The sequence below is a fragment of the Mesoplodon mirus genome (genome assembly GCF_964341445.2).
Source record: "Mesoplodon mirus genome assembly, chromosome: 3".
Lineage (NCBI taxonomy): Eukaryota > Metazoa > Chordata > Mammalia > Artiodactyla > Ziphiidae > Mesoplodon > Mesoplodon mirus.
Genome location: NC_138978.1, coordinates 111,046,023 through 111,069,060, shown reverse-complemented (window position 1 = coordinate 111,069,060; position 23,038 = coordinate 111,046,023). Strand labels below are relative to the sequence as shown.

The 23,038-nt window shown below is 37.8% G+C and overlaps 1 protein-coding gene across 1 annotated transcript in view; it reads left to right on the top strand.

Annotated features, from left to right (window-relative positions):
• The window catches only part of SPAG17 (sperm associated antigen 17), a gene marked incomplete at its 5' end in the record, with an annotated part of 221,964 nt that overhangs the window by 46,806 nt on the left and 152,120 nt on the right, over nt 1–23,038 (top strand). The window contains 9 exons of the mRNA XM_082615114.1: nt 1,316–1,497; nt 5,604–5,765; nt 6,965–7,052; nt 7,262–7,374; nt 11,327–11,464; nt 11,553–11,666; nt 12,266–12,416; nt 15,832–16,059; nt 16,155–16,373. Of these exons, the coding sequence (XP_082471240.1) occupies nt 1,316–1,497; nt 5,604–5,765; nt 6,965–7,052; nt 7,262–7,374; nt 11,327–11,464; nt 11,553–11,666; nt 12,266–12,416; nt 15,832–16,059; nt 16,155–16,373 (1,395 nt within the window). The remainder of the gene's footprint in view (nt 1–1,315; nt 1,498–5,603; nt 5,766–6,964; nt 7,053–7,261; nt 7,375–11,326; nt 11,465–11,552; nt 11,667–12,265; nt 12,417–15,831; nt 16,060–16,154; nt 16,374–23,038) is intronic.

Below are 23,038 nucleotides of genomic sequence, written 5' to 3'. Positions count from 1 at the left end.
TATCTTCCAGGCCTTAGACCAGGAAGCTGTGGGATGAAGTCCCACCTACACTACTCTTCAGCCACTACCCGACTATTCTGCACTACTATTCAGACCTCAGGGTCTTCATCTAAGGGAATGAAGACTCCCTCTGTGGGATGGGAACAGAGTCTACTGTCTACTTCAGATAGTAAAATTAGGATGCAATATAAGCCTGTGTGACCTGGAAGTCCAAGCTCTTTTTTTCATATGCTATTGCACTTCTTTGTTATTTATTAGTAATATCCTTTCACAGGGCTTTGTAACCTATACGGCCGCATCCGGATTTCTATAACACGATATTTTTTAAATTGCTGTTCCAGGTTAGAAATGGCTACCCCTGATAATAATAATAGCTACCATTTATTGGGCACAGGCCTTGGGACTAGGCTCAATGCTAAGGGCTTTAAGTGTGTTGATTCATGTAGTTTCCATGACAACCCTCAGAAGTATGTTTTATTATTTCCATTTTACCAAAAACGACTCTGTCTAGAGGCAGATATTATGTAAAAGAGTTGAGATTCAAACCTAGCTATTTCTATCTCAAAGGCTAGTTGTAACATTCAATAACTTATTATTCAAGTCAGTGAGAAAATGCTGCATAAGCTCCATAGTCTTTCTGTTAAAAATATTTAATATATAAAAATAAAATTATAGAAAAAGAGACTTTACAGTAGAATAGTGAGATCTTAGTAGTAGAACCTATTTAGTTACAGATGGAAAAACCAAACCATGTCAGACAAATTTTCAAGTGTAACTTTATGGAAAACTGTCATTATTTTATACAGTCAGAGCACAAATGCCCAGAGAAGCCAGTAGCTATTTCAATGTGACCAAAAGTTAACTGAAGCAGAAATCATGGATCCAGTCTGTTTTTACCCACGTGGGAAAGAGAACTGGATCTACTGCATTTCTAACCAGTTACACAGCAAACAAATGCTAAAATAGTCAAAAAGTGATCTGGCAGAAAAGCTGCTCCTATATAGATACAATCTCAGAGCGATGGAAGTATTGACCATTTTTAGCTCCCCAAATGTGTGACCTTATAATCTTTCTGGGCCTCAACTATAAAATAAAGGGGTGGCAAAAGCTCATAGTTAATAACAATTTCAGGAGTAAAATCCTCTGATGTTTAATTATCTAGTCTAGGTCCAAACACTTCTCAAAATTACATTTCTTTATTTGCATTTTCTAGTACTGTACAGACATCATGCAATGCATATGACTCACCACGAACACTTAAAGTGGGAAGAAATTCGACACTCATTTTGTAGTATAAACATGTTGCTCTTATTAGATATAGAAGCTGAAAAATTGAAGAAAGAGAACGACATAAAAGAACTTGAAATCTTCTGGAAGTACTTGGAACCAATCCTGAATAATGAGAAACCGGAAACAAATCTCTTTGATGTCGCTCGGCTTGAATACATGGTCAAGGCTGACAAGTTTCCTTGTGACTGGTCGGACAGTGAGATGTTGGTTAGTACACGAATTAATGAGAGTGACTGGTTTGAACATGTGACACTGTGGTTCCATTTACTCCAATCAATCATTCCACAGATATTTATTAATCACTGTCTACAGAGAAGGCTTTGTGCTATAGGTTCCTTTATCTTCAAGACAGTGATCACATTGAACGTCCAATAATGGCTATAGCCTGATTCTTCATCTTTTAGTGTATGAATTAATGACAAAGGAATAAAATGAGATGAAGATAAAGGATGGTAATTATTTTATTTGGTGACGTGGCTTTGCTTCATACCTTAACGATGTTCTAGGCAGTAGAGTCTTAATATACATTAATTGTGAAAATAGTAAATTTTACAATTTGTCAAATTACATTGTCTTTTTTTTTTTTTTTAGGTATCAGTTCAAAACATTGTTCTTCTAGGCCCTTGCTTTTATTGCCCAAATTGTATTTTTCATGTATTTTCCTAGCAAGGTCTATCTTAATAGAATGACTTGATCCCAGCCCAACAGTTAGTAGACATTTCCTGAGAGTATTTATTGGCCCCTGTTATTGAGGTGCTCGCAGAGAGGCAAGACCAAGACCGTGAAACAGAGAGGCAGTGTTCAAGGTGCCACGCACCTATGTGTTATGTGAAACACACTCTAAGTTTCCTGTTAATTCAGAAAAAGGAAGACATGGGATGCTTTGAAAAGTAACAAATGCTAAATACATAAGGGTGTTTTTAAAAGGAACGTTGAGTAACTATTTATCATTGTTGGGGAAGTTATCCAGGCATTCCTGTTGTAAAAAAAGAAACCTCTCAGGTCTCTTTCTGGTTGACACCCTGTCCCAACAAACAGGAGCCCAGGAGTGTTGAATCCCTTGCAGGGTGATATATATCAGCATTAAAGGGAATTGAACTGAAAACAGAATCTTGGAGACGGACCACATCAAGTATGCCATGAAGGGAGCTGGGAAAAGCAGGGTGGAGGAGGGGGATAGGTGTCTGTGGACAATGACTGTGGGTAGCTGTCAAACAAACAACCAAACCTGGCTGTCTAGGAGGAGGAGAATGACATCAAAGCCTGGAGCAGTTTCCGAGCCAAAGGGTAGGCTGCCCACGGCCGTGGATTGGAGCATGGACAGTTCTCACTATGAGAGTCCCTGCTTCTGTTACCTTGAAATGGATGAGCACGGGATGAAGTAAATGAAAACACTGAGGAGGGAAGCCTAGATCTGAACCTTGAAGGATGGACAGGATTTGAATAAGTAGCAATGGAGAGATCAGTTTGAGTTACAAAGACTGTCAACATAAGGCATTAGATGTCACCACGTAGAAACAGAACACTTAAGTCTGATACCTTGGCAATAGTAAGAATAAATATAAGCCTTGACCTATATGTGAAAACAATGCTGAACATAGAAAAGCTGTGGCTGAAGGCAGAGCTTGTTGTAGGCAAAACTGGCTACTGTGGACTCCCTTTGCTTTGTGTCGTCCCACTCCTTCATCTAGATATCTTCCTCTTTCCTGCTTTGTCTTTCACTTCCCTGCCTCTAAACCTGAGCTCAGAAAAGAGTCCATCTGTCCTCTACTACTTCGTGTTAAGTTGGGCCGTGTTTCTCTATCCCAGAGATACTGGCATACCAGGTACCGTCATACTATGACTATTCCATCCTATTTTATTGGAATTCCAGATTATGCCCAGCAAACGTGAGATATGTTTGAGAAAGAGGTCATATCCCTGGGATCCTGAAACACCATCCGAAAGACAGCTTTCTACTCTTGCTCTATGATAGACCAGCTCTTCTCCCGAGAACATAAAAATCTATGCCTAACTTAAAAACCCACATCCACAAATTTAAGTTTTGTGGAAACAGTCCTTCTCTCATTTGGGCCAAGTTCTAGCCACATACCTTGTAAAGAACTTACATGCAATTTTGGTTCAATAAGGCATAGGAGATCCCAGCCATACAGATCTTGAATCCTAATTCAGAGGAGGCAATACCAAGAGTCTTCTAAGGCAGCCTCAAACCGAGAACCTTTTGCTCCTGCTCTAACTAGAGCTGCCTTCCATGTGTCTTATTTACTCCCCAGGCATAGACTGAGAATAGCTGATGAGCATTGAGCCCAAGGTAGAAGACATTCTGTTGCATCATCAGTACATAGATGTGAACAGCAAGGCACACAATTGCAGCTCCAAGAGACCCAGCACCATCCCCAGCATCCTGTTTCTTATTCCAGTGTTAACAACTTAGTGTTCATCAGAAGATTTTAATCCCTCCATTTTTAAAGACAGTAAATGTGACTATATTTTCCTTTTTAAAAATAGAGTGGAAGAGTTTAAATGGCAGTTAAAGTTCATAAATTTCATGTTGAAAAAAATAGTATCAGCTTCCTTGAAATACTGACTTCAGAACTAGAGGATTAATGTCTAGGGTCTCTAGTTGGGCCATGAAGGTAAGTGAGGAATGAGACCACTTAGCTCTGCTGCCCAACTGGACACACCGATCTTCTCTTCTATCGGTCACTTTGAAAATATTTATTGAACATCTCCTTCACGCTAGGGCTGCAGTCTGGGTCCAACTGCAGGAGACTTTTAGGCCAAGGCATGCCTCTGTAAGGTATGGTTTGTGAGTGAACAACCCAGCATGGAGGATGACAGGGAAAGAAAGCCTTGAAAGCAATTCAGTAATAGACTTGGGTTACAGAAGAAAAGGCCATTGGATTTAATAGTGAAGATCAAAATTCATTTTAAACTTGGGATTACTTATGAAATATAAAAGTAATAAACCTATTTCTAATACGAGTAGCCTAAATACATGGTGTAGATACATGGTATCCAACTCTCAGCTGTATCTGTAAGTTGATAATGGCCTCATATCCAAGCCAGGAGCCAGCCAAGTAGTCGTAGTCCTTCTTCCTCTCTGGAAGAAGGAAAGCATTAGTACCCTTGGCTGCAAGCAGGCAAGCTGTATTTCTGCTGAACCCAGGTAACGAAAGCTTTATATCAAATAAATGCCCATCAAGAAGTGCTAACTGCCTATGAACGACATCTGCAACATCTCAAGTTAAGCCCTTGCTTGCTGAAATAATTTTCTGGCCTTTAACATGTGAGTTGCTATTTGATTTAAAAAGAAATCAGCTAGTTACCCTAAGGGATAATAGGGCAGAAGTTTTTACTATATTTCTTATAAATAGAAACAAACAAAAATGTGTTTATATGCCAGAATGTGGGCAAAGAATATCAGCTTGAAGCTTAACTGAAGAATTCTCAGTCTTAGAGGGGACACGTGAAGTCCAGACTGACAGCTGTGCTGTGCGGATGGGCGAGGTTTGGCACTTCCCTGGTCTCACGCCAGACCGTGATTCACTGGCTCCCACCAGGTGCTTTCTCGCTCTACCTTACCGCTGTGGCTGGGACATAGGAGGAGCCTATTTAATCCTTCTTTGCTTTCAAGCAGACACACCTAGTGCTAACGGTGCTTTTCCACTTCTGGAAACGAAAGCCTAGTAATAGAGGTATCTGATCCATAACCCGCTTGCCAGATCATAAAACTTGTGGGTGTTATAGTAGTACCAGCCTACCAGGATGTCTTAGGGCTTTTTTCCCTAAAGGTAGCACAGGTGAGGAGAGGAAGAAATCCTGATTGCACACATACTGCAGTGGACCTGTGGGGATAGTGTGCAAAACCAAGAGGGTGATTGCCATTGGGATTCTTGTGTCTGTCGCCAAGCAAGAGCTCATCCCCAGCTTGTCTTGGGCTGAGGATATGGAAATTACCTATCTAATGAGTTGCTTTAGGAATGGAGATACCTAGATACCTAGAAAATAGGCCACATTGCTGAAATGAATGAATGGCCTCGTTGAAGCATTAATTAGGCTCTTAAAAATACTAAGCAGCCATAGGCCCTCCAAAGGGAACAGTCTGCATTGTGGTCAACAAGAAGGGCCCTAAGGGTCCAGCAAATGAAGACTTGGTCACCGTGACTGGGATTCAGTGGTTTGGGGGCCAGCTGGGGAAGGGCTTCCCTGTAAAAAGTGATAGGTTTGGCTATAAGGGAGATACAAATCATGCATCTGATTCCAACAATATGAAACTAAGGACTAATTGTCATGAATTCTCTCACCTGTAGCTGGAATTGGGCACGAACATTTTTGAAAATATCTCCTGTTTGATGTACGACAGCCTGGATTGGAAAAGGCAGCACCAGCACTATTTGGAAAACATGCAGCTTATTAACGTCCCACAGGTGGTTAGTGAGAAACCTATCTTAGAAGCTACGTTGACTTCTGAGGTGGGCATATGCTAGAATGTCTTTAGTTGGCTGAATGATTTGCTGAACAACTTAATTTTCACGTTTATAAAACATGAAGAAAAAAAATCACATAAATACTGGTAGCAAGGGAACACTGCCTGCTGGGATTTAATGGGTGAGGGTGGGATCCAGGCCCCCAGGCACAGCATTAAAGGGCATCCATGTGATGGGAGCTTTTTGAAACCCCCAACTACCTGCCACACACAGAGGGGATGATAGAACCCACTTTTCAGCCATGGAGCAATAAATAACATCTGGAACAAGGAGGGCTACTGATAACTTAATCACCATGTTATTTTAGCCCCTACCCTGTGCTGGCACCGTACCAGGTGCTGGCGATAGTATAATGAACAAGACCCATCCTCTGTCCTCATTGTGGTTAACCTTTAAAGGGGAATGGCAGTCAAGGCAAAGGTGGTTTCAATTTAGCATAATGAGCATTGTGAGGAGAGTCAGCTGAGCTTGCAGGAGAAGCTATAAATACAGCACCTAACCTGCTCCTGAGCAGAGCAGGATGGAGAGACGGGAGTCGGGAAGATGTTACCAGGCAGGGTAAGTGATGTGCTGAAGGCTGAGGATGAATTGCCTGGGCAAAACCTGACTGGGGAGAGGGACAGAGTGGTATTCTCAAGAAGGGGGCAAAGACGTACAAAGACATGGAGGTCAAAGAAAAGAAGTATTGCGTCCAGGACCACACCACGGGCTAGGGCAGTGCTCCCAGGTCATACATGCAAAGTGGAGAGCAGCAATACGAGCTGCAAAGGCGGGAGCCGGAATGTTCTTTGGTGCTGAGCTCAAGAGTTTGGGTTTTATCCTGAAGGTTGTGGGAGAACCATTGAAGGATTCTTAGAGGGAGAATGGCATGATTCTGTGTCACCCCGGGGTGACACAGAAGAGAAGAGAAGAGAAGATGCCCCAGCTTCCCATCTCTTTCCTGGCAATTTCTCAGTGGGCTCTGTTAGGAAAAACTGAAAAGTGTCCATACCCATTAATTTCTTTCCTTCCTCAGACAAAACCCATTTATTTGATCCTAATATTAGCAAATGATTTTGTGGTGTGAACATAATCATATAATCTCAGAATCCCAGAATCCCGTCAGAGTCCCATCATACCAGCATTGGATGAAAGCATCTCTCAGCTGGATGTTTCAATTGTTTTCTTAATTATTCTTATTTTAGCCCCCACAAACTGTTGCTGTAACCTCTGGAAAGAAGAGAACACAACAATATGAAGAGCTGCAAGCTCCAGCTCCACCACCACCACCAGGCATGTATGAAACCTGTTGCTGGAGGATCTGTGCCAGGAGCTGGTGCTTTGAGGAGTGACTGTCCTTGGTGTTGCTTTCACATCTCTCTCCACCTCAAGATCCTGCATTTATCAGTGCATGATCAGAGTTTGAATCTGTGGATGAAATTTTGATGGGAGTAACGGAGAACACATCTTAATTGAACAGCGGTATTTTGTATCTTTTACAGTGGCTTCCGTCATCACAAATGAAGTAGACATGCGATATTACAATGATTTGCTGAATCCAATTCCAGAAGAATTCATTTCTGTGCCCTTGATACTGCATTGTATGCTGGAACAGGTAAGTGGATACACGCTGAAGCTTTCTTCCCAGGTGGGCAACCTTGAGTCAATCACTTCATCTCTTTCTTCTGTTTTTTTTTTTTGTTTTTTAACTGTTTTAAAATTACACTCATAATACCTGAATGCATTCTCCTTTGCAAAGATTAGAACATTTTAGATAAAGCTAAAATCTGCTTTACCAGCTTCAATCCTCTTTTTCTTGCTACATTTTGGAATGATTTTACATAACATTCGCTGAAGTTTTGGTAGGCATATCTTTAAAACTATCAGGTGTTGTTTTAATGAAAGAGAACAGAGTTGGGCAGGTGGATGGGGTGGTAAATGGTCCTCAGCTGCATTTAACATTTCTTTTACACTTGTAGATTTAATCAGATTTTTCTATTTCTGAGGGCAATTTTAGTCATTCATATTTTTAAATGAACATGTCCATTTTATTTGTTTTCAATGTTATAAAAGTTCTTTATTCACTAATATACATTGAAAAGTTTTCCTCTATATCTAGTTATGTTCCTTTCCTATGCCTGATGTTATTTATTGGTGCCCTCTTTTTTTGATCATGGATGTCAATTGTATATCGATCATTGGTCTTTTCAAAGAACCAGCATTTTGTTTCACTGATCCACTCCTTTTTACTTTTTATTTTATGAATTTCTTCATTTATCTTGATTATTTCCTTCTTCCTACTTTGTTTGGGTTTATTTCGTATTTCACTTTTACTGAAAGCTCACTTTATTTTTAGTCTACTTCACTGTACCTAAGGCTACGCATTTCCTTTTGAGTATTTCTTTGGCTGCATCATGATGCTTTCAATGTATTCAGTTCTAAATCTTTTAATTTCCATTGTTTATTGTCCATTTCTAATTTTATTGCTTTATGGTCAATAAGCATGATCTGGATGTTAAAAAGATTTTTTAATTTCCTGGGCTTCCTGTGTGACCAGGTGTACATGGTCAATTCTCGTGAGTACTGTATATGCATTTGAAAAGAATTTGCTGTTAATTAACTCATTTAATCCTTAGAAAAGCCCTATGAAGCAGGAACTACTTTTATTCCCCATTTCTCAGATAAGGAAACTGAGGCCTAAAAAGTTAAGTAAATTATCCAAGTAGTAAGTGACAGAAACTGCTTTTGAACCTCGTCAGTCTAAGTGGAAAAGTATTTTGATAGCATTGCTCTGTTGTGGTCTTCCCTTCTAACGCTGCTGATGAGAAGTCTGATGTCAATCTGATACTTTTTCCTTTGTATGTAATCTATTTTTTCTTTCTGGCAGTTATTAGAGTTTTATCTTTTTCTTTTTCTTTTAACATCTTTACTGGAGTATAATTGCTTTACAACGGTGTGTTAGTGTCTGCTTTATAACAGTGAATCAGCCACACCTATACATATATCCCCATATCTCCTCCCTCCAAGGCTACGTATAGTTATGGCTTTGTTTTTTCATTGCCTCTGTGATCTAAAGGATTATAATCTGGGTTCTGATCACATTCTGAGTTAAATCAAAATTCCTTGTGCTGGTCCATAAAGACCCTAAAAATATGGTTCTGGGATGTTTGTCATCTCTTCTCCTGCCCCCCATCTCTCTCCCTCTCTCGCACTCTCTCTCTCTCTCTCTCTATCTCTATCTCTCTATCTCTCTCACTACTGGTCATCTACATAGACCTTCTGGTTTTTCCTCACATTCACTAATTACACCTTAGTTTTTTTACACTAACTTCTCTTCCTAGAAAGTTTTGTTCCCACGTGTCTGTCTGCTTGGTGGATACTCCTTGTCATTCAGTCCCCAGTGAAAGTGGCATTTCTGAGATAGGCTTTCTCTAACCACCTGATCTAAAGAAGGCCCATAACAACACAGAGTGCTCTCTACCATTTCACCTTGTTTTATTTTCTTATCAACAGCTGCTCTTTAAAAAAAGAAAAATGTTTATTTGCTTTATGTATTACCTTCTTCTCACTAGAATGTAAGCTCCATGCAAGCAGGGACCTAATCTAGTCTTGTTCATTGCTCTCAGCTCAACACACAGTAACCACACCTAGCCCATAGTAGACCCTGAATATATATTTGCTCAATTAAATTATATCTTCAAATATTATTTCTTTTGATTTATCCTAATTATTATTAGACAGATGTTGGAATTTCTAGTTTTTTCCTCCATGTATTTTAAATTTTCTTTCAATTTTACCCCTTTGGGAATTTCAGCTTAACTTCCAACTAATTTATTCTTAGGTGGAGTCTAGTCTGCTACTGAAGTTTTGTTTCAACAATAACATTTTTAATTTATAAATTCTGTAATTTCTTTTTATAACTGTCCTTCTTATTTCATGTATGTAACATATTCCTTTATCTCACTGAATATTAAAATAGTTTTAGACTCTAATCATCTCTTACCTCCAGCATACATTTTTATGCTTGCTGACTTTTTTAGTTTTCTAACCAATTAGGTAAGCACACTCATATTTGCCTTTAATTACCCTGTAAGGCTTTTGGAAGGTCAGTAGTTTTATTATATCAATAAATTTGTAAAAGTTTAATAGCCCTATATGGCTTACAGTATCATCATTTTATTTATCTTAATCTTACTTATTTTAGCTCAACTCAAAGCAACAAATATTTATTAACCATCTACTGTTTTCTGTGTGCCAAAGGGGACAGTTGATGAGCTCAGTGCCTGACACACAGAAGACTCCAATAAGAGATACATGTTGACTGAATAAGTGCTTGATAATAAAGGGATGAAAAATTGAAATATGAGAGGAATCGGGTGGGATTTTATAGGAGGGGATATTAGAGTTTAACATTTCAGAGATGGAACAGTTCTGCATGGTCTCTTATGATTGGAGTGGGTCCAAGAGATGGTAGGAAGAGAAAAAGTGGAGACAGGAGTGACTCTTTTAAAAGTAATGTGTTGTTAAACAGTAAAGAGTATACGACTATTTTGTTATTGTTCTCAACAGGGGGGTTTGCCTCCCAGGGGACATTTGGCAACGTCTGGAGATACTTTTGGCTGCCACAGTTGGAGGGGTACTACTGGCATCAAATGGGTAGAGGCCAGGGATGCTGCTAAACATTCTGTAGTGCACAAGATAGCCCCCATGACAAAAATCTAGTCTAAATGTCTTTAAATTTCAAGGTTGTAAAATCCTTTAGAGCGGTGTGAAATCATAGCGGGTGATTTTGGTATTTAAGGTGAAGAGAACAATTATAAATTAGGTGCCTGTCTTGATAATATTTCAACTTCTTGCTTACCACGTGAAATTGAACAAGGCATTTAATCTTTCTAGGCCTCACTTTCTCCGTATTAAGAAGAATATTACCCTTTACTGATCTCACCATGTATAACTTTTCTATCATAAGGACTTGACTTGAACCCCAGTTCCTCCCAGTAAGCAGCCTTGGCCTTGGGCCAGTCACGTAATTTCCCTCACCCTAATTCGATTTCTGTAAAATGGAAAATAATAGCTACTCAGCAATATTGCTGTGAGGCTTATGAGATAATGTATGTGAGGGTGACCCACACAGTGCTTGGCATTTGGTAGGCACTCAATAAATACTTATTGAATCCAAAGATGTGAGAGCACAGTTTTGAGTGCTTTAAAAGAAAGAGGAAATCATTAAGAAAAATTATATTAATATTGTTAGTTTGATTTCTACCATGGTAAATTTTCCTGTTTACCATTTGCATTTTGTGTTATCTATTCTAGTACATGTATGAAAATTATATATACTTTAATAATTTAATATATATATAATTATATATAAATTAATGTTTTAATGGATTATAAACTTTTTCCCTTTTACTTTGGTAGTCACTGGTAATTACACTGCCACTTTGTATAATCACCAAACTTTTTGGTAGAAGCTGCTTTGTTTTTACTAAAAGAAATGGAAATATGAGACTATCAGTAAGGAACTGACCATTAAACCGATTCCTCCCAACTCTTTATATCAACAGGTTGTGGCAAGTGAAGAAGACCTTGTCCCACCGAGTCTGGCGGAGCCGCCTCCCAGAACAGATGGGCTGGACCACAGAATCGCAGCTCACATCATGTCCATCCTGCCCTCTCTCTGTCTGACAGAGAGGGAGAAAAAGGTCAGATGGTGTGAGAAAACCAAAAAGTGTGCGTGCCTTGAAAAGTATGAACTCTCTCTTTACATCAATACTGTTTTAATTTGAATAGAATCTCCATGAAATATTCTTATCTGAAGAGGAAAATGAAAGCAAACCAGTGCCCAGAGGCCCTGTCCTACTGAACTATCACGATGCCCTCGCCCACAAGAAATATGTGCTAAAGGTAATAAGTAACCAGGTTACCCTGAGGATAACAGATGCAAGAAATCTTATTAGTGATTATTCAGTTGAAGAAATCTTAATGAGATAGCTTTACCAATGCTAATTACTATAATGTACGAAGTAGATACCTGCTTGCAAAGTAAGATCTCAGAAAATGGAAATGAATAAAGGAGAAATTACCTCAGCAAAGAAAACTGGCCTAAGTACAGAGGTCCAACGGACCATTAAATTGATTGCGACTACACCAAATTTGCATTAAAGCCTTGTAGTTATTTGCTTTATACATCTCCTAATATGAAAAAAATAGTGGAGGCCAGAAAAGGATCTCAGAAGGGAGGGAGGAATACATTTGAGACTTTGGCAGTTTGTCACTGTGAATGAGGAATCCATCATTTGTGTGCACCAAGAACCTCTGGCAAAGTGAGAACTAGCTTTTTCGACCTTCAGCAAAATACCAACAGTTTGTCTTCCCCAATTACTATTGATTTCCCCTGTTCCCAAATAATGAGAGCAAGGGTATCATGTTTTGCCTTCTCCATATGCATAAGGCACTTGACAGCTTATTTTAATGTCTTCTGTCATGTTGCTCTTTTTCATCAGGACCTAAAGAATTTTGACCTGGTTCAAATTGAGCAGAAGATGCAGTCTAAGTTGCCACTGTGGGAATTCCTTGAATTCCCTCTGTCCCCACCATGGAACAGCATGAAACGTCTAGCTACAATTCATGAGCTCATGCACTTTTGTACAAGTGGTGAGTACATTGCTTTGTCGTAGCTTAAGTTCATTCATTTATGGTCACGTGTGCCTCTAATGATTACACCCCCATCTGCAAAAAGTATTTTGATTATTGACCTTTCAGAGGCTGGGGTGTGTATTTTGATTGACTGCACTTTTCTTATCTTGAATAATGTCATTAGCAGTAGGATGATAGCTATGATGAATAACATTCTTCAATTTGATGCCCTGGCTTTTCTTTCCACTGTGTTTCTACAAGCATAATCCTCTTCTTTATTCCTCCTCCCTGCCTCCCAATCCCACATCCCCTCATTGACATCATTGGAGATGACATGGTAGCCCCCATCCTGGTTAAGAGGAGAACTTAGAGCGCCCACTGTGGTGTGGTGCTCGAGTGTTAATACCAGTTCACCTCCTCTCAAAACAGGAAGGGCCATTTTCTGCTCTTTGAGGACAGTGGAAAGAGGGGTCATTAAAAATATCTAAAATCAGCTTCTCATTTCAGAGTTTATGGGAATTTTATGATATAGACAATCATTTCCTAAAACATATACTATTTCCACTTGAGGCAATATGCAAATACCTCCCTGCTTATAAGAAGAAATATGAAATTACATAGACATCTTGATTTGACCTAGAAAAGAAAAAAGCATGTGCAGATTCTTCCTTCTCCTTTCATTTCTAACTCTAAGCAAATTATGAAATATTTTAATCTTGATTTCTTTGTTCATTTTTTTCGTAGACTTAGTAATAGAAAAAGGTAAAATTTTTAATACTGCCATACCTTCACCTCATGGAAATGTGGGGTGTAGCCTAGTGGGCCTGGGTATGTCATGTCTATTGTTTATATAATCACCCTCTTCCTGGTGTTCTGAGAACATCTGGCCTTTACCTCCATCCTACCACACTCCTATTCTCCTTCTGCCCTGTGATATGATTTCATTCTCTCTCCACCTCAGTTCTACCCTCCACAGCACAGGATTCTTGGGTTTTTTTTAATATGAACAAGCACATTTATTGAATCATTTTTTTACAGTAGCAAAATACTGGAAACAAATTGAATGTCCATCAAATCTCTCATTAAAATATCAGAAACCTATGTGGTACAAAATCATGTGACTTAACAATAGTGAGGCATATCTATATCATGATGTGGAACAGTCTCCCAGATAATTAAGTAAAAAAAGGAAAGGAAACAAAAGATAAGAAGAGGATGATTCATATGCTCACATTTGCTTTTGTCTTTTATGGGAGAATATGTACACATTCTTTCTTATACAATTTTTAAAGGTCACACTCCAGTTACTACAAAATATAAGCTATATTCCCCATGTTGTACAATACACAAAATTCTTGTTTGTGTTGCCACCACTGAAACTGCCCACATACCTGCTCCCATATCCCATCCCAAACCCTTGTTCCTCTGTCTCTCGTCCTTTTCTCTTTCCTCATGCTTAACAAGTCCAAAACCAAACTCTTGATTTCCTCAAAACGTGTCCCTTCATGGTCCTCCTTATTTCAGTAAATAGCCACTATTTTCTACCAAAACCTTGGAGTCATCCCTGGTTCCTCTTTTTTCTCACACCCCACAACCAATCCCACCACTACCAGCCCAGTCCAGCACCACCTCTCACTTGGACTATTTCAATAGCTTTCCAGTTCGTCTCCAGGCTTTCCCCATTTTACCTACAGTCTTTTCTTCACACAATAATGTGAATGACCCTTCTAAAATGCCAGTCAGATCATGTGCCTTCTTAGCCCAAAACCCTCTAGTGATCACCCATTTCCCTTAAAGTATTAATAAAATCTAAACTGTTCTGCCGCCCACTTTTGGAGCTCATCATCTGTCAAGCTCTCGTTGTTCTACTCCACTCTATCTAGTTGGCATTACTGTGATTCCTTGAACAAGTCATTTGCACCCCTGCCTCCATCTTTGCATTTGCTCTTTTCCAGATATCGATATGGCTCCCCCACTTCTTTCACATTTTTGCTTTACTTTTTCAGAGGTCTTTTTTCTGGCTACCTTATATAAAATAGAAGTCTCTCCGCAACCATTATCACTTCTTATCCCCTCACCTGACTTTATTCTTCTTATCATCTCTGATACACTATACACTTACCTGTTTATTCTGTTTCTAACTGCTACAATGGGTACTCCATAAAATCAGGAGTTCATTGATTTGTTTACTGCTGTGGTCCCTTTACTAAAGTCACTGACAACTAGTAGGTGCTCAAAAAATATTTGTGAAATGAATGAATGAACAAACTTAATTCTGTCACTTTTACCTCTTTCCTGTCTCTCTTCTGAATTTCCTTGTATTTTTTCCAAAAGGAGCCTTCCTGCTGCCCTCACCTCTGTTGGAGAGGAAGTGTAGGTGACCTCTGATTCATTGATCTGTCACTATCATTTCGCCTTCCCTCACTGAATTCCATGGTTATTTGTTAACACCTACCTCCCACCTCTCTATCTTGAACTTCTAAAGCACAAGAACCAAATCTTTTGTTTAAATCTCAGGCAAAGAAAAATACATAGAGTACAAACCCTAATACACAGAAAACAAAAGCAGGTGAGTGAGTGAATGCATGAATAAATGCTATAAAATAATTAATACACAAGTTAATATAGCCCCTTGAAGGCTGATAACCTTTAAAGAAAAATTATGAAAAGTACTGTACCAGTTCATTGGGTGGAAAGAGGCCTTTTCTTAGCCTGAGTGAACAGAAAAGCCTACTGAACATAACAGCCTATGTTAGACATGAGTGAGTGATTTCTCCGTTTTAAATTACAACAGCAGCAAAAGGTGCTTTTGCTTAAAAATGACGTTTTCTTAATTTATTTACTGAAGTATAGTTGATTTACAATTGTGTTAATTTCTGCTGTATGGCAACGTGGCTCAGTTATACACATACATTCTTTTTTACATTCTTTTCTGTTATGGTTTATCCAAGGATATTGAATGTAGTTCCCTGTGCTATACAGTAGGACCTTGTTGTTTATCCATTCTATATGTAATAGTTTGCATCTACTAACCCCAAACTACCAGTCCATCCCTCTCCTACCCCCCTCCCCCTTGGCAACCACAAGTCTGCTCTCTATGAAAAATGACAAGTTTTAAATATATTCAACCAATATGATACCCCGGAAAGTCCATGTGAATTAATCTGGACACCTAATATTCATTCAGCTATGAAGCAGTTTGTGAGCATTATCTTAATAAATTATATCTTGATTGTGCAGCTTTCTTATTATTAGTTACCTTTGGTATTTGTTGCAGAATTGTGGAGCCCGTGTGTAAAGTCAGGTCAGCACCCATCATGGCGTGACTCCTTTGTCATTTTGCTGGACTGACTCCCTGGTTGTCCCTCTTTTAGCCCTGTACCATGTGGTAATAAAGAGCATTCCTAGCAGCACTTGTCCTACTTTCTTACAGATGTCTTGAGCTGGAATGAAGTAGAACGAGCCTTCAAAGTGTTTACTTTTGAGAGCCTGAAACTCTCTGAGGTTGATGAAGAAGGGAAACTGAAGCATTCTAGAATGATATATGGGACAGATTCTGAGATGTTCAACATACCATGGGACAACCCTGCCAGATTTGCTAAAGAGATAAGGCAAAAATACATCATGAAAATGAATACCCAAGAGACCAGACAGCAAACAGGTACACTGCCTGGAAGGAACAAAAAGTATTCTTGCATTGTATGATTGTCCATTTGTCTAGCATTGTATCTTATGGATCCTCTTTACACTGCCTAGATAGTGGAATCAAAGACAGAATTTTATTTCCGGATCAGAATTGGTCAACATCTATGCAAGATGATGAGATCAACAAAGAACCTTCCAATCCTAGTCAGCCTGTTACTAACAATATGAAGTATTCTGACCTGGATACTAGGAAATCCTTAGACTCTGATTACAGAGAACCATCAGAGCAGGAGAACAGCTTGAAGTTGCAGCTCCAACCTGAGGCTTTGAGTAAGTAAACTTGTGTCTCTGTGTGTGTACGTGTATCTGAATGTGTGTGTGTGCATGTGTATAGATGCTACTAGAGAATGTATAAACCAAAAAAAAAAAAACAAACATTCAAGATGCATTATTTAAATGCCTCCCTATTTCAGTTGAAAAACTGTTTAATATCTAAATTATTTGGTTAATTAAACTTTGTTACTGAGTGTTGTTAGTAAGTCCTCATTATTTAAAAATTTTTTTTTATTGAAGTAGAGTTGATTTACAATGTTTCTGATATATAGCAAAGTGATTCAGTTATATATATACTCTTTCAGATTCTTTTCCACTATAGGTTATTACAAGATATTGAATATAGTTCCCTGTGCTATACAGTTGGTCCTTATTGTTTATCTATTTTATATATAATAGTGTGTATCTGTTGATCCCAAACACCTAATTTATTCCTCCCCTCCCCAAGTTTGTTTTCTATGTCTGTGAGCCTCTTTCTGTTTTGTAAATAAGTTCATTTGTATCATTTTTTAGACTCCACATATAAATGATATCATATGATATTTGTCTTTCTCTGTCTGACTTACTTCATTTAATATGATCTAGGTTCATCCATGTTGTTGCAAATGGCATTATTTTATTCTTTTTTATGGCTGAGTGATATTCCCGTGTGTGTGTGTGTGTGTGTGTGTGTGTGTGTACCATATCTTCTTTATTCTTTCATCTTTCAATAGACATTTAGGTTCCTTCCACATCTTGGCTATTGAAAATAGTGCTGCTATGAACATAGGAGTGCCGGTATCTCTTTGAATTATAGTTGTGTCTGGATACAGTGTATGCCCAGGAGTGGGACTGCTGTATCCTATGGTAGCTCTATTTTTCATTTTTTAAGGAACCTCCATACTGTTCTCCATAGTGGTTGTACCAATTTCCATTCCCACCAACAGTGTAGGAGGGTTCCTTTTCTCCACACCCTCTCCAGCGTTTATTATTTGTAGAGTAAGTCCTCATTATTTCAACCCTTTTTTTCCCCAAAATATCATAAAACCTCTTAGTCCACTCTTACCTTCATAAATGTAGTACAGTGAACATAATTAAAACTTTCATCATTAGTATTTCACAAGGCTATTGTGATTATTTGCGAAAATTATTAAAAATTACCTGCAGTAACATAATGAACTGCCCAGTGAAGAGCTTGGTACAAAATCAGTGCTCAGTGAACATCATTTCCCTTCCCTCCTCCTCATGGCTTAGGCAGTTACTCTCATTCTAGAATAAAGCATAATAAATATTGTTATATTAGGAGGTATAGAAGCATAGAAGAATATTAGGCTAAATTTTTATTGAGCTATCTTACACACAACTGTCAGATTAATTACTTAAAATACACTTCTGTTATGTCCCTGCTTATAATCTTCAGTGGCTCCCTACTACCTGCAATATAGAACCCAACTTCTTGGCCTGCTTTACATGCTTCTTCAGCAGTACCATATTGCTTTTCCCAAACCCTTTCTACTTTTTCCCTTTTGCTCACTTATCCTATGCTCTAGCCAAACAGAATTAGGCCCTATTTCCTCTAGGCAGCCTGCTCTTTTCAATCTCTGTGACTTTTCCCCACAATACCCTCCAACTAGAGTTCTCTTTTTGATTATTATTAGGTTTGAATGGCACCTCCATGAAGCTTTGTTACATGTGTTCACCAGGAAATGCCTCCCTTACCATTCCATATGGTCATAATTAATCTATGCTTCCTTTATGGCATCAGTTATCATTTCCTACTACTTACTACCATTATTCATATGCCTATATTAAGGCTTCCTTAATACTATAGCTTCTTAGAGGTCATAAGTATGTTTATCTTAAAAATATTAATCATATACTACATCAGAAAACAAGTCCTAAAACAAATTTTCACAGATCAAAACTACAGAGTATGCTCTCAAACCACAAAGAAATTATGGAAAATATAGGTGCAATAGGTAGAACAAATAAAATGAAAAGTTTAGTTCTTTGAAAAGATTTTTTTAATTGAGAAAATTTTTTACAAAAGGCTGATCACAAAAAGAAGCATGAATAACCATATTAGAAATAAAGCTGTATCTGGAATAAAAGTCATTAGGAATAAAGAAATGGACTTCCTTTTAATTCTATAGAAATTTAAAAGACAGTAAAAGGATATAAACAACTTTATTCCACTAAGTCTAAAAATGAAATGAGCAAATTACTAGAAGAGTATAACTTACTAACATTCACTCAAGAAGAAATAGAGAACCTGAATAGTCTTGTAACTATTTAATTATTAAATCAATAATTTAAAATCTTCCCAAATAATGTCATTGGCTAGTGATATTCAACGTTCAAAAAAAGAAATATTTCTAATCTTAACAAAAATTAATTCCAGGAACTATAGAAGGGATATTCTCTTCCACTCATTTTATGAAACTAACATCAGCCTTACAATAAAACTGTCAAGGATAGTACAATAAAAGAAAATTATAAATCAAAGTTATTCATGAACATATAGGCCAAAATCCTGAATAAAACATAAGCAAACTGATCTAGCAATATACAAAATGATAATAATCAGGTACAAGTTTTTATAACAAGATTGAAGGAAAAAACATACATTGTAAAATCAACATCATTTATCAATTAACACAGTAAGAAAAATATAATCTCAATAGATGCAGAAAAAGCGCTTAAAATTCTACAGCGATTTATGAAGTCAATTTAACAAACTAGCAATAGAAAGAAAAGTTCTCTACCTTATAAAGGTTATTTTTTAAATTACTATAATAAACATTATATATCAAGATGAAAAGTTGAAAGATTTCCCTGGATCAGGAGGCTATCCACTATAAACACTCATATTTAGGATTACACTGGAGATGCTAGCCAACTCAGTAAGGCAAGAAAAAGATAATATGGTAAAGGTTGAAAAGGAAGAAACAAAACTGTTATTATTTGTAAATAGTGTGTATGTAGAAAACCCAAAATAATCCACAAAAAAAAGTCAGGAATAATATGAAAGTTTAATAAGGAAGTGTGATTGTGAAAGAACATGCGTAAGGTGTCTAGAGTGCTGGGACTTTTCTTTATCGTTATTCATTATACCAAGCATTTATGTTGTTTGTACTTTCCTGTATTGTTGTATTTCATAATTTTAAAAAGCATTAAAAAATGGTCAGTGCCACAAAAGAATAGGTGTTAAGTCAGTATTGACTAAATGGTCATCTTACCATTTTCATTTACTTAAATGAGTGTAGAAGAGGAAGTCATCAATGGAGTGGAATTAGGGAAAATATCCTTGCCTGTTAGCAGAGCAGATAAGTGAGGATGAGGAGGACAAAGGAGGGAGGGAGATAACATTTATTTAATATTGCCTGCTATATTCCAATCACTGTGCTATTTTACATATATTAACTAATACTTTATATAAACATCAAGCCCATGAGGAAGTTACTATTAGCCTAATTCTGAAGACAAGGAAACAAAGACTCAGAGTGGTTAAGTAACTTTTTCAACCACATACAAGCAGGAAGTCAGGATTCCAAAGAGGGCTATCTAACTCCAAATCAATGCTTCCTCCACTGTGTCTTGTGGCTTCCTCAGTTCCAGAAATTACTTGCAATGCATCTGATAGTTTAGCCATATTCATAGTCTCTCCTTCATGGCAATACTTAACCTGATTTTGTTGCCTTTGGGTCTTCCTAGGGCTGGTTCCTTACCATTAGGGCTGGTTCCTTACCATTAGGACTGGTTCCCTATTTCTCTGTTCTAAATACCCTTACCTATTAGCCTAGCTCACAAAAAATTAAGCCAAATAAGTTAGCCTGAGATGTTATGGTATTAGTGAATCCTATGGGAATGTACATGTATAGCAAAGAAGTCATTTTTTCTTTTAAATACTTTATTTATTTATTTACTTGGCTGCACCTGGTCTTAGTTGTGGCATGCAGGATCGTCCTTGCAGCATCCATGATCTTCCTTGTGGCATGCAAGATCTTTAGTTGGGGCATGTGAACTCGTAGTTGCAGCATGTGGGATCTAGTTTCCTGACCAGGGATTGAACCTGGGCCCTCTGCACTGGGAGTGCAGAGTCTTAGCCACCAGACCACCAAGGAAGTTCCAAAGAAGTCATTTTGAGTTAATGTAGAGCCAGAATAAGCCAGGAGAGATATAAGGCCTGAGGGGTATTTTTTGTTTTATTTTGCTTTTTTAATTTTTTTTTTTTTTTTAGAGCAGTTGGTGTATAGTTTTTTCTCAGGCAACTTTTGCCACCTGGTGGTCAAACCACATAAGTTGGTGTTCTGGATCCTGGTGCAAAGTAAATGTTTATAGCAACTCCCTAAATCATCAAGGCTGAAAATGCTGTGATGGACAATGTATCCTAGAGGCTGAGCAATTGTGAGAGCTGAACCCTGTAAGGGTTGGCCTGTAAGGGATTCTACAGGGTGTAGGCTGGTCTACATCAAGAAACTGTTACATTTGAGTGGGGGAGGGCAGCTGAGCGTTGGTTCCTCACTGCAGCTGTTATATGTAAGGGAATTTTTTGTTGTTGTTGCTAATCCTTTTTTTTTTTTTTTTTTTTTTTTGCTTTTTCCCCTAACCCTGAGTCACATTTCTTAAGCATCGACTTTAGATCTCTTTAAACAAAGCAGAAATTGTTAATGTATTTCCTGCACAACCATCTTAGCATCAGATATATATAAAAGCCTGTTCCTGGACATGAAGGGCTGAGTATTTGTGCTTTTCTCAACCAAACATCCATCTGAGACTGTTTTTGAACTTGACAGGGCCTATTGGATATTTATGAAAAACCTGAGTTGATAACTGTGAGGCTATAGGTTTAGATGTGCCCTTTATGCTTGTTGGGTGTTTTTTTAATAAAGTAACTGCTTTGCAGAGGGATCTTGTTATCTCTAAAGTAAAACAGATTAGGAAAGTTGTTTTTCAAAGGGATGAGAATGCATCCATTTCCAGATGTGTCAAAAACTACTGAATCACACTGTCAAGGGATTATGCGGTTGAAGGGAGAAATCAGGAAGAAAGAAAAAATGACTCTTGCTTTACTATTAGAGAGTTCAGATTAGTCTTAGAATGTTCTTTCCTTTGACAAAATAACTGGTGCACAAATTTTTAGAACATATTTTTTAAACTGGAGACTTTTTTCTGCTGGATCCTTAGACACAAGAGGGAATATCAAATCTCCCGGAAATCTGGCAGCCCACAGAATAGAATAATTTTTATTCCACAGATTTCATATCAATTGCTTCAAGGACACATGGGACATCATGGTCTATTTAGAGTTATAGTTGGCCTGAGTTTTCTCTTGAGTGGCTGTATTTATATAAATACTGAATTGTCTTTATAGTTTTCTTCTAAATCAAAATGGAACATTCATGCTGTCACCCTCATCAGCCCAAGGCAAGATGGAACTAGTAGCAAAAATATAAGTAGCTATGCTCCTAAAAGCAAGGAAAACATTGGCCTATCCTGCTTAGACGTAATTAACTACTCCCTCTAGAAGCCCAGATATGGTTCTCTTTGCCACAGAATGAAAACTTAAATCTTATGCTTACCCCCAAATAAGCTTTTGTTGTAGGATTTCCTCCACATTTCTGCTCTCTCTATATCGCTCTGTATTTATTTCCAGTTTCAGTATATGGTATAGATTTCTCTCATTCAATCAAAAAATATATATATTTACTGAGTTCCTAGCATGTGTTGGTTGCTCAGAATACAGTTAGGGAAAATAAGATAAAGTTCTTATTCTCCAGGAATTCATATTTGATATGGAGAGACAGACATAAACAAATATTATTAGGCACTGATAAATACCATGATCAAAAATAAAGCAGGATAAGAAGCAGAAGGCTCTTGAGGAGGTGACATTTGAGCAGCAATATGAATGAAGTAAGGGTTTGAAACAGATGACTGTCTAAGGCAAAGCATGCCAGACAGAGAAAAGCAACTTCAAAAACTTCAAGACACAACAAGCAAGCCAGTGAGTTTGGTGTGGAATGAGCAAGGGAGAGTGGAAGGAGATGTGATTGGAAAGTTAAGCTGGAGCCATTTCATATATGACTTTGTAGGGATTAATTTGCTATTATTCTAAGGGTGATAAAAAGTCCGGCTGGCTGTTATTCAGCAGCATGACAGGTATGTTACAGGATTCATACCCTTACTCTATTACTTTGGTCAAATTTGGAAAATGCTATGTACTTTATTCATTTCTTTGTTAGAGATTCACAGTCACAAGAGCATATTACAAACTCTGAGACATTCACAGTAAAGATGTCTATCCATGTGAAACATATATTATGGAACACTTCTATGTAACATTTGTTAACTTTAATAATTACTGAAGCATGGTGATTCAGAAATCAACAGCATGATTCTGTTTCCTCTCTGTCCATTTATATGGCTGTTTGCTCGGTACTCAAGAAGGATATCACAATCCCAATTATCATATAAGTCTACTGTTTGGTCACACGGAGAACTAATGTGCATGACTCACATTGGTCCATGGTATAGGGCAGTGGAGTCCAGCTTCCAATTCATTTTATTCATTTAACTAACTTTTTAAAACTCTATAAATCTGCAGATGCCCATTAAATGGGTTTAAAATTAATAAACAATTAATGAATGGAAAAAGAGCTTTACAGGATGGTGTATAGTAT